Below are 13085 nucleotides of genomic sequence, written 5' to 3' on the forward strand. Positions count from 1 at the left end.
GTAGTGTAGTGCAAGGGCAGAGTGAGGGGCTGGTCTATGCCGAAAATGCCCGCTCTGTTTTTTTTTTTTTTAATCCAAGTCCAGCCCTGTTTCGCATTGTTGCTGCTTGGTCCCCAAAATAAAGACAAGGCCACAGGGGTGAAAATATATAATGATATCAAAGTGGTTGTGTTCAAATAAGAGCAAGGGCAATCATTTACCAATGATGTATCTCCAAATCAAACTCCAAGGCCATGTGCAGTAGCTCTGAGTCATTTTGCCCAGAAAAAGGAAAAGTTACTTGTATAGAAACTGGTGACATAACATTTCTTAACTTTTTCTTTTAGTGTTGAGGTTTTTTTTTTTAAATGACAAATAAATATGATGTTGGACAGATGTTCATTTCTTATGAATACCTAATCAAAAACCATGGGACATGTAGGCCCCATGCATTGGGTAGGTGCCTGACATGTAGGGCCTACACTTTAATATCTTGCCTCGCCGTGAAGAAATATTTGGCATTACATAACAGCCTGCAAATTGTGGTCAGAAATGCACTTTCTGTTAGGTAACGGCATTCCATTCCTGTCTCCCACTATTCATTCCAACCTGTCGTCAGGTTCCTATGCTTTTATCTTTTCTGCGTAAAACCTTGGATAACATGGTGGTGGTTCGGGAGATCCAGGCTGCAAATCCATCCAGTGGCCAGCGGATGCATAGCAAGGAATGAAGAGGAGGAGAAGAGGAAGTTCTCAGGGAACTTCTGGAACGCTGATGAGTTTGGGACTTTTTTTCCTCCGAAGTAAGTAGAGCTAGTTCCGTTAACGTTGGAAAAGGGGGATAGCGCCTGCGCATCTGGACTAAAACGCGTTATTTAAAAAGAGATTTTCGTTCGTTTTGCTTATGAAAAACGTAGAAAGGGCAAACATTTCCTCCGTTAATAGAGAAAATATTACAACATCCGAGGCGATGAGATGTGAGTGAGCTATGCCTTATAGAAATGGACAGACTGTATCCAAGCGAAAACATGGCGTCTATTTCTCAAACTTTGGATTCTTCTACAGTCTACTTTTTTCACTTTGTTGCCTGGAGGCATGGGGATCGTTTGGGATGTGCAGCCCCTGCCCCAGGAATTGTTCGTGTCCGGTGGAGGGACCCCACAATTCTTCCGTGGTTAATTGTTCGAATAAAGGACTGGATCAGGCACCATTAGCGGTGGATCTACCGCCGGACACAAAAATCCTGTAAGTAGCGTCTCCTCCAGCTGTTTATAGGGAAAGCGGCATTAGGTATGCGCTGCGTGTGCACGTTTTGATTGGCCTATGTGCTATTGTGTCCAGGTTTATGCATTAGAATGCCACAAACTGCACTTCGCCGGAGGGCATTTATCAGATGGGTGACATTAATTCTGGCCGAGCTTGTTTATGTGAGCGCTAACTCGCTCGGTGTTATGAAACCATTACCGTTATTCGCCGTCTCTCCCCTCCACGGCAGAGATGAGTACGGGCAGAACTGGCATGCATCGTCGTGCATACAAATTTAGAATGAGATAGGAAAGGGATGGGAGATGTTTTCTTGCAGTATGCCTAGGTGCTTTTAAGTGGAACTAACTGGTTTTGGCGATGTGTGAAGTGTTGATGCTTGCAGTAGCAAGTAAAAAAAATGAAGCCCAAGTTCCAGTCATCCTCTCTGCAGTTGGTCAGTAATAGTAGCCTAATATAGTATATAGGCCTACTTGATGTCATTACTTGAATGTTGAGTTATTATTATGATCCGCAGTGTAATTATGTTATATTAAACAGTTAAAGTTCAGGAGAGTATGCTCCCATATTTTAAGCATTCACGGTCGCCACAGCTTTAACTGAGAAGTATTTTTAAATTTTGCTTACTTTATTTCATTGCTTATTTCTTAACATGAAAGTGGGGCGGGCTTCAGTCTGGTAATGAGTTGGGTTTCAAGTTGCAAACATCCATGTGGCCTTCGTGTCCATATCGCACACCAGGGGTGATTGACGGTTTTTGACCTGAAAGGCCTCATCAGGTGACGGCTCATTACGCACCAAAGACGGCCATGCACGCGCGCCGACATCCTTATGTGCCGAAAGAACACCGTGTACTTTGCTTTTGCGAACGGTAGCTCATGTGTTATACATTTATTTTTGCAGTTTCACTTGCCAAATTGAGCCACGTTTGTCCCAAAAAATGAGACCTTGGACATTTCTTCCTCTGTAAACTTTTGCTCTGACAGACCTGCTTTTTGTCCAATTTCACTTCCTTAAACTTTTTTTTCAATTCTTAAGCATCCCCAACTTTATGAACTGTCAAGGCCTTTGTCACAATAGTAGGATTCCTCAAGAAAGAATAGCTAACTATGGACCACAAGTTAAGAGGTCCTGTGTACAACTATGATGCGTTTTGCTATGCCAGGCATTTTTGGTATTGGCTAATTGGCCAATAGGCTATTTCTTGCCAGTAAATATGAAACAAACTATTTAGGTGAGGCTTTCTTCAGATGTTTCTTATGAATTAGGTATTTTTTCAAAAGTGTTTTCAAAAGTCAATCTGTTGGGGTGACATGAGGACTGCATTTTTTTGCCAACAGTTACCCGACAAGCCTCCAGTTAGCCCTGTAATCCCACCCCAAACACACACACACACACACACACGCACGCACACACACACACACGTACACACACACACACACACACGCACACAAACACACGCACACACACACACACACACACACACACACACACACACACACACACACACACTACCCAGGCACGCACACTTGCACTTACACACACATACACAGACAGACAGACAGACACACACACACACACACACACACACACACACACACACACACACACACACACACACACACACACACACACACACACACACACACACACACACACACACACACAACCTTTGATTGATGCACAATTTCTTCATGTTAGAATAGAATAGAATAGAATAGAAATAGAATAGAAAGCCTTTATTGTCAGTATACAAAGTATACTGAGATTTTATACAAAGTATACTGAGATTTTATGTTATCAGCGGAGAGCGGTCAGTGAGTGTTTTGCTCAGGGCACAATGCCCTGACACAAGGCCCCAAAGAAGTAAGGAAGCGATTTGTGGAGGCAGACATGATGGTTTTAAAAGAGAAGCCTATGAGGGATGATGTGTGTGTCTGTTTTTCAGTTTTGTGTTTTGGGCTAAATGAATCATAATTACACCATACATCTACTGACAGCTTTTACCATACACAGGCCCGGGACAGCAACATCTGAAAGGGCCCAATGCCATGCAGCAATGCAAGGGGGACCCAATTCTGGCCCCTTCTCCCTGCGCCCTGCAGGACAACTGACCGATTTGTCCTCCCGTCTAGGCGGGCCTGTGTTTGCACTTATCAGACAATAGGCCTACTTCTGTCTGGGCCTGTGTTACGCCCCAACACATGAGATGGCCCTATGGGGCTAACATAGAACCAAACTTAACCTTAAAAGAGATAGACAAGCACCTTTTTCAAAGTAGAGCCCAACCAGTGGGATTTATTTAACAATCACAGACATTAAACATGAATAAAAAATGTCCATATCATCAGCACAAGCAAATCCCAGGCTGGAGAGGCAACAGCCAATGTCTCAGTAAGAGAGCCTCTAGTGAGCAGTAGGATCTTCAGGTCTTTATACCAGGCTTGATTGCAGGTTCAGGTGTCTTCAATTGGGCCACTCCCCACAGTTGCTTCAGCTGATTGGAGGAAGGGCAACAGGGCAAGACGAGACAAATGGCACATGCATGCAGCCGTAACAGCCTGTTTGTCAGTTGCTGTCTCTATTTCTATGTGTGTTGTGGTGGCTTTCAAGTTTAACAAAGAAAAAACAAAATGTCTCCAAAAGATTGCATGCAGGACCAGCAAAGTCACAGGACATCATCAGACATCAGTGCTGGCTTTCACACTCAGTACACAGACAGACACCTTAAGTGGTGGACACAAGTCCAGTTGTCAAACTGCGTGATCGTTGGAGCATTGGAGTGAGCCTACAGTACAAACTGACAGTTTGATTATTGCCTTAGAAACAAGAAAGCAGACATACAAAAAAGTAGCCCCTTACTGAAATTTAACATGTCTGTGAACTGTTTACATGCCTATTATATAAAACTTTATTTAAAAGTAAAACTCAAGTCCGTATCAGATCACACAACATATCAAAGATGTTTTTTAAGTGCTGCTGGGTTTAAGTGTTACTGTCACAGGGAATTTGCTCCGGGCAGGGAAAAGTGGGTCGTATTCTGCAACAAACTTGCAACATAGTTAAACTTGGCACAGCGAAATGGTGATTTCGAGAGTGTTTCAGATCCACTGTTCACGTAGCTGCTAATGATTTCTTAAATAGGATGGTGGTGATGTTATAACACGAAAATAGTCCAGTCTCACGTTTAACTACTATGAACACAAGCAGCCTTACTCAAAACTGCTTTTTTGATGCATGAATACCTGGGTGAACAGAACACTAACATATCATGTGTATCCTGAGCCTTAGCGACCAATTTACGAGCCGTATCGACCAACTTTGCGACGCTGTTAGAACAGTGCTGAACAGCTGATTCGAATGGCGGGTCACTCGGAACTTTTTCCCTGCCCGGAACAAATTCCCTGTGACAATACCTTGGGTGTAAGTGGTCCTCCTCACCCAGCCAGCCCCCCCCCCCAGCCATCTGCTCTGAAGACGCCATATGAATGATGGATCATTTATCAGATGGCTTGACTGACGGACAGTGATCACACTGCTATCTCACTGAATAGCACTTTGTCTGTCCTTTTGCCTCACTACCCATCCCCCTGGACTGAATTTTGTTTCTGGTTTTCTCCCCTTACCTATTCCTACACCTCCATTCATGGTTGAAGGGCCTTTAGAAAAGGCACCAACCCCAGCAGCAGGGACTGTAACCAATACCCTGTACCTACTGTACATAACTGTAAGTAACAGGGATAAACGTCAACTGCAAATATGATGTCATGTATTGTCTTTACCTCAAAACATCTAATCCAACCTTTGGACAATGCCCAAATGCCCTGAATCTGGCAGACCAATCACAAGGCAGGAGACTTGTTTTGATTTGTTTTGAATCTGTGGATGCAAAGCGGACAGGGTTTTCAGGGGGGACGACAACAAAGCGTTGGCCAATAGGCACAGACACAGTTTGAAAAACAACGGGTTGTTTCCATCAACAATCTCTCGATGTGTCATTCAGCGGGGCCAGACTAAATTACACATTTAATCTCACATTTTGTCTGGCTTATCAGGCTAGTCGCGTGTGTGTGAGCCAAACCACCTGAACAGAATCCCCTTTTTGACTTTGTGTTGTTTTTAAATGGGCTACTTCTCAGGTAACGTATTGAACCTATTTGGGTAGCGTAGTAACCCACAATTTATTGTATTGTGAAACAAGACATGGCTACACACAGCTGTGTTTCTCTCTGATTAACCCTGAGATCATAGACCATAAACATGCAATACTACCTTATTCACAGTATAACTGGAGTAGTAACTGTTCTACCAGCTGTTTGACTGACTGAAAAAATATTTTCGGTGAAAGGAATTGGCCCTCACAGTTTAGAGTAAGAAACAGAACTTGACCTCATTTATTTCCCCCCTCAAAGGATGAAACATTAAGTTGCATGCTTGTAGGAACTGTGCTGTACAAATTAGAATTGAAGGTTTTCTATTGAAGAATAGAAGGTTTTCGGCGATATCACCACGACATTATGGTCAATAACAGTCTAATAACAGATTCCTGTCTGCTACACGGGATGTGTGCAGAGTCATGAAATATCCACAAGCTTGTTTAAAAAAAAAAGTTTTACAAAAAATGACATGGAAGTGACTGCTTTGTGGAATTACATGAGAGCGGTATCTTACATGTAACCCCATCATCTTTGAGCCCCCTCTCAGAGGTGGATTCCAGAATGGGTACTTCATGGATGGGCTGGGATTCAAACCTACAACCTTCCTATGCTACTATAAAACTATATAAATATATATAAAAATATATATTTTTAGGGGATTTTATGCCTTTATTAGATAGGACAGTTTGAGATGGTGACAGGAAGTGCATGGGAGAGAGAGAGATGGGGGGTGGGTCGGCCGAAATCAAACCCTGGTTGCCGGTGATGCAGACCAGTGCCCCACCGCCAACTGCCTTTCTAACCATTATGTCACAGCTGTCTCGTCTGATGACTCACTGTACTGCTACTGAGCCCTGCATGGCAGTTGCTGCAGGTGCCCTTCAGGTAGACCTTGGAGCTCTGGCTGACTTCATAGATGGACTGGACCTTGCAGGACACACACTCCAGAGACACCATAGGGATACACCCACCCTGGACCAGGACCTGAAGAGAAGAAGAGAAGAGAAGAGAAGAGAAGAGAAGAGAAGAGAAGAGAAGAGAAGAGAAGAGACAAGAAGAGAGTAGAAGAGAAGATTGTAGAAGAGAATATTGTAGAAGAGAAGAGAAGAGATGAGATGAGATGAGATGAGATGAAATGAGAGGAGAGGGGAGAAGAGAAGAGTGGAGATGAGGTGAGAGAAGAGAAGAGGGGAGAAGAGAAGAGTGGAGATGAGGTGAGAGGAGAGAAGAGAAGAGAAGAGAAGAGGGGAGAAGAGAAGAGCGGAGATGAGGTGAGAGAAGAGAAGAGGGGAGAAGAGAAGAGTGGAGATGAGGTGAGAGGAGAGAAGAGAAGAGAAGAGGGGAGAGGAGGAGAAAAGAAGCATGATAGCTGTGCTTCTTTTCATGGCCTCTACCGGTACATTTGCTTTGCTCCTCTGTTACTTTGACACGTACAATGTGTCCCTCCCAATAATCTATTCATGTCTGTGCTGACTCACCCGCTGACTCATTAAAAACTCTTACTCCGGATAATTAAGAGCCAAAAAGTGAGACATTTTGCTGTTGTAAAGTGGCAAACAAGGTCATGAACACAGCATGGAGGATTTTAACTCAAATCATAAGTGTCTTCATTAATTACCGTCTCAATTTTAACAACCGTATGAAAGCAATAACTATCTCTTTTTTGCTGACCTCTTTTTTACGTATCAAACTATCCATTGACAAACTAACTGACTGGCCAAAATATGATGTTGCTCTTTCTGAAGTTTTAATTTGTACTCGCACAGCTGGCTAGGGCATTGATTGTTTACGTACTTCTACAGTTGTGAGAATGCTTACAGAAACCAAACGAACGGTTCAATACTCATCCCCTGACTTTGAACCACAACACATTGCTTTTTAGATGCGTCCTAGCATCTCTATAAGCGGGTATGTTCGTCAGTAGGTCTATCTGTCGGTCTGTCGGTCTGTCTGTCCGTCTGAAAGTCTGAAACGCATTCTCTAAATTGTGATTCCCTCCTGTGCACACAAGGCGGCAGAGTGCATAGACGCACGCATCGTTGTCCGCCTGTCGGACTTGTTGACCTATGGTTCGATACACCCCACGATTTTTGAAATGTAGTAATTTGATTGTCACATTCGCCAACATTGCAAAATAGAATTATAAATGAAAATCACAATATTTCATAGGTTAGAAGAGGCTACTCATAATAAAAAAAACAATAATAATAATGATGATGATTTGAAGCTTGGAAGCACTATCACATCATATCATGTGGTTATTTTCTGGACTGAAGGGTAACAGAACTTTGAAAGGGGGTGTCATGATTCTACCTCCCTTGCATTGCCATATAGTATCGTGACTGCACAATTTCTTGGTTTGATATAATATTGTCAACTTACAGCCCTAACCAGCTAGTTTAATAGGACTTAAATCGGACACAGCGGCCTGTCACACCACAAAATATTCTGGTGTGGGGGGTTATGTGTCATACATTCATGTATCCATACATTTGGCTATGTCTTGCTTTGCAATCACACTCCTTACATAATGACTTGGCAACGTTGACCTAGTTTCATTTTCAGTCTGGGCTGACACTGATGCAGATGTCTGCAGTCTTTCTTTCTTTCTTTCTTTCTTTCTTTCTTTCTTTCTAATACACCCTTGTTGGAAGGTTTCCATTGGTCCTCTGCTGTTGGGATGGAGGAGGTCATTTAAGTTTGGAGTGCACAAGTGTGTGTGCGTGCATGTACGTGTGTGTGCGCAACGCGTGCATGTGTGTGTGTGTGTGTGTGTGTGTGTGTGTGTGTGTGTGTGTGTGTGTGTGTGTGTGTGTGTGTGTGTGTGTGTGTGTGTGTGTGTGTGTGAACAACTCCTGCGTGTGTTGTGTTGTGTTGTGTTGTGTTGTGTTGTGTTGTATTGAGAGGTCGTTAGTTTGGTCTGGGTGTGTGAGAGCACGAGTGTATGTGTGTGTGCGCACGTATGTGTGTTAATGCGCGCATGTGTGTGTGCGTGAGAACAACTCTTGTGTTGTGTTGTGTTGTGTTGTGTTGTGTTGTGTTGTGTTGTGTTGTGTTGTATTGAGGTTGAGCTCAGCTCAGTGTGTATGTATGGCATGGCCTCGGCTCTGGCTCCCTCTCTAGCAGTCCAAAGTAGCCCCCCCGGGACCGGCTTTGATTAAGCCGCAATTACCCAGCATGCTGTCAGATTGTCTTGGATGGATCGCTGGGGTCCTCGTCTGAGTCAGTGTGAAAACAGAAAGGTAGGAGGCATGGCCGTAACTACCATTGAGGACACAGAGGTCATGTCCTCTCTATTTTTCTTCAGTGATGTAAAATGTGTATGATATATGATCAACAACGATAAATTCAGTTTGTATACGCCATCCCTATTTATCCTCAAGGCAGTGATTAATGAAAACAAACTGAATAGTTTGACTGAAGTGTTTGAAGCATTCTAAATATACAGTATGCAGTACAGCACGCAGTATTTGACCTCGGTATTTGAAAATGTCTGGTTACGGCCCTGGTAGGAGGAGTGAATGGAACAGTGGAACAGTGGAACAGTGGAACGGCAGAAAAGCAAACAAGACTGAGGTTGCGAGCTGCCCTCACATTGCTGTGTATGAAAGCACTATTTTTTTCCGTATGATGTGTGTTTGGTTCTGCATAATATCTCTCTCTTTCTCTTTCTCTCTCTCTGTGTGTGTGTGTGTGTGTGTGTGTGTGTGTGTGTGAGTGAGTGAGTGAGTGAGTGAGTGAGTGAGTGAGTGAGTGAGTGAGTGAGTGAGTGAGTGAGTGAGTGAGTGAGTGAGTGAGTGCGTGCGTGCGTGTGTGTGTGTGTAATTGTGTAATTGTGTGAGTGTGTATTTTATGAGCTGGGAAAGACCAAATTCACTGACCATATGTGGCAGGAAGTTTGTTTTGTATCCTTGGTGATCGCACATTATGACATCACTCCCTCATGGTAGCACAGACATTCCAAAGAACCGTAAAGAGAGAGAGAAAGAGCGAGAGAGAGAGAGAGAGAGAGAGAGAGAGAGAGAGAGAGAGAGAGAGAGAGAGAGAGAGACAGAGAGAAGAAAACAAGAAGAAGAGAGGGAGAGAAAGAAGAAGAATAGTAGAAAAGACAGTGATGTAGGGAAGTTAGGTACCAAAGCATATTAAAGAAGAAGACTAGTATATAATGGAAGACAGAGAGAGCACGGCAAAAGTACAGGAAGTAGAGCAAATGCATGAGAGATTTAAGGACATAAGACATAAAAGCCAAAATCATTCAACTTTAGTAGCAGTACCAGATCGCAGTCTGTGCTGCGTCATTATCAGGATATACTGGAAGAGCAGCATGCTCTATTGACTGGAGAGCTTCACACAGCTAGCAGGATTAGCACTGGACTTTTCAATATCACCTTGTTGATGACACACACACACACACACACACACACACACACACACACACACACACACACACACACACACACACACACACACACACACACACACACACACACACACACTCACACAGCTAGAAGGACTAGCACTGGACTTTTCAATATCATGTTGTTGATGAAACACACACGCACACACGCACGCGCGTGTGCGTGCGTGCGTGCGTGCGCACGCACGCGCACACACACACACACACACACACATACACACACACACACACACACACACACACACACACACACACACACACACACACACACACACACACACACACACACACACACACAGTTGGTGTTTGTCAGACATCTAATCCTCTCTATAATGAGTGTAATCCTGTTGTTCACCAGAAGATGTAAATTATGATATTTTTTCAGAGGTTGTTTGTTACAGCGCGTTTTGGTGCCTTGTTCTCACTTCATTATTTTCATTTTGTCACTCCTAATTGACTTGGAGCCAGTTCACACAGACTCACGACTGCAGCTGTTTGAAAAACACATTTTTGCCAAAGACAGTTATCAAAGTTCCTAATACATTTCACCATTTTGTCCGATTGTCAAAGTGCATGATGATGGACTCAAGGAAGGCAGGGTCTAAAGCAAAGCTGGTAGAACTTTATTTTACGGTGCAGTGACACTTTATTTTGTGGTTCACATGTCAACTAAAGGGTTCGTTATGTTGTCTGAAAAGGTTAGTCGTAAGATCCTGTGTTGCGTGTTGTTGTTAGACATATTCACAAATATCTTGTTCATTGGCAGTAAGGCCTTTACTATTGTTGCAAGTGTAATAATGACCTAGTCGCCCCTTGATTTTGAGGGACACATGTCTTGTAAGTGACTTACAAACAGCAATTTGTAGTGTTGTAGTGCTTGTCTAGGTCTTGAGACTAGGGGTGTGCAAAATAATCGTCATATCGATGCATCGCGATACTTACTCTCACGATACAATGCATCGATTCATGACAAGGTATCGTGATACTTATTTTCTCAATATACTGCATGGATTCTTGACAATTGATTATTTGATAACAATAAAATTCGATTTGCCACGGGTTATTTTGTTCAGTAGAGAATAGGTAATATTTCTGTTGTGATGTAAGCTCTCTCCCAGATGATAGAATGCTTAAATAGAATGAACTGACTTAAGAAAGCTACACAGCAACTGACAAATAAGCTGTATTTTACACATTTACTGAAGTAAATATCGCAATGCATCACAGTAGTACATGAATCGCAATGCATCGTGATAGAATCGCATCGTGGCATGTGTATCGTGATGCGCATCGAATCGTGAACCCTTTGCCAATACCCACCCCTACTTGAGACTGGTTTTAAAACCAATTATACTGTACATGGTCTGGGTCTTGTCCTTGACTGGTCACAACTCAATTTGGTCTTGTCTAGGTCTTTGAGACATAGCGAACTATAAGGGATTGTGCATAAACCAAGCCACTCATGCTCACCACAAAATATTACCATAATACATAATTTAAAAAAAGATGTACTGTGGTGTATAGTTTAAATTAAACCATGTTAATTTTAGGCCATAGAGTTGAGGCTCAGTAGCGAGCTATTGTTCTTCAGTTCCATCTCGTCATCTCTATACCACTCTAAGGGTATTTTCACACCTAGTCCCCTTCAAGTGAACCAAACTCAGTCCTCTTTAAGTGGACCAAAAAGTGAACCGACAGCAAAATGACTCAGTTCTGCTTTTGTTCATGAGTGTATTTCAAAAAGAATTGACTGCTCTTCCTGGTCCCCTTAATTGATTACACCTTGTCACAAGTGCAACTTGTCAGTACTCATAAGCCAACCGTACTGAGACCACGTCAATGAAGGTCTCAGTACGGTTCACTTCCAAGGGGTCTGGGTACACTTTGAAGTGTTCACATATGCAAAGAAAATGCTGAGTCACAGGTCTGAGTTATCTTAAATGGCTGAAAGGTACCAAGCGGAAAACCCTATTAGACTAGTCTGTTTATGGGCTTGACTCGGTCTCGGCGTCAACATCCTCCAGTCTTGGTCATGCCTTGGTCTTGGACTGACTAAGCGGTCTTGACTGCGCAGCGCTGACAATTGTGCATGTGTGTATAACATGTATCGCGAGAACATGAGCAACACACTTCATTCTTTGTAATGGCTGTTGCCAGTTTTTGCATTGTTTTTGCAGTTTTCCAATATGCAGTACTGTACTTGTATTGTGGCCTATAGAGACTGTACATTGCCATGAACTGAATGTCGCTCAATGGCCACAGCTAGGCTATAACAGTGGTTCTCAACCTTTTTTGAACAAACACCCTCTTGACCTCCTCATAAGCCTCCTAAGGCCCCCTTGACATCATCATAAGCCTGTCAACGCCCCCCTTAAATAAAATAGAATAATACCCCCCAATGGGAACTGAGCACCAACCCCACTCAGCTGTATCCTTCTCAACGCCCCCCTGGGGCTCCCCAATGCCCCCTGGGGGGCTGTACCGCTCTCTATGAGAAACACTAGGCTATAAGCATGAATGAAGGAAAATGGCTGTATTGCGTGTTGGAAATCTCCTGACCTATTTTGAAACACCACCATCTTTTTTTAACCGTAGAAAATGAACATGGCAGCTTTTTTTAAGGAAAACATAATGGCTTAACTAAATGTTGGCTACAGCCGAGGAGTCCCACTGAGCGGTTTGCCTTAAATCCCCGTTTTTATAGCCGGTAGCATTTCACAGCTGACAGTTCCAAAACAACTCCCAGTGCTAATGTGTATAGCGGATGCCGTGCCGTTTGGCTATAGCTTTACGTTAGGAAATAAGTAGCAACCCTCCTGCTGCGTTGAATACCTCAAGAACGTATGCTAAATACACTGATTTAATGTATACTAAAGTAAAAACGTCTTCCTTGATCCCTTAGCATTATACTGTAGATTACGCTAGAAATGCTTTCCTTCAACACTTGAGATGAATCTTGCAGATTAATTTTGGTCGTGGCCAGACTCGCACCCGGGTCGCCCGCATAATGGTACGGTGGTTTAGCATGCTGCATCACAGCACCCTCAAGATAAGATAAACTAAATTAGAAATGTCTTCATTGATCCCTTAGCATTATATTACAGTAGTTATCTTCCACACACCGCACTCTTCCGTCTTGTTGGTGATCAATTACGGTAAGTAGGGAATAGATTGCACTCAGTTTTTTCTTCTTTAAATAAAAAAATAAGTAAAAAGTAAAACGAAAACAAAGAGGGAATCTATTCCCTACTTAATTTATATGTCACAGTA

General features: G+C 43.0%; 1 protein-coding gene across 1 annotated transcript in view; it reads left to right on the forward strand.

The window, feature by feature from the left end:
* Positions 1 to 757: 757 nt before the first annotated feature.
* Positions 758 to 13085, forward strand: part of pkd1a (polycystic kidney disease 1a) — a 224946-nt gene continuing 212618 nt past the window's right edge. The window contains exon 1 of the mRNA XM_063202618.1: positions 758 to 1223. Coding sequence (XP_063058688.1) covers positions 967 to 1223 — 257 coding nt within the window. The 5' untranslated portion in view covers positions 758 to 966. The remainder of the gene's footprint in view (positions 1224 to 13085) is intronic.

This window comes from Engraulis encrasicolus, chromosome 1 (assembly GCF_034702125.1).
Source record: "Engraulis encrasicolus isolate BLACKSEA-1 chromosome 1, IST_EnEncr_1.0, whole genome shotgun sequence".
Lineage (NCBI taxonomy): Eukaryota > Metazoa > Chordata > Actinopteri > Clupeiformes > Engraulidae > Engraulis > Engraulis encrasicolus.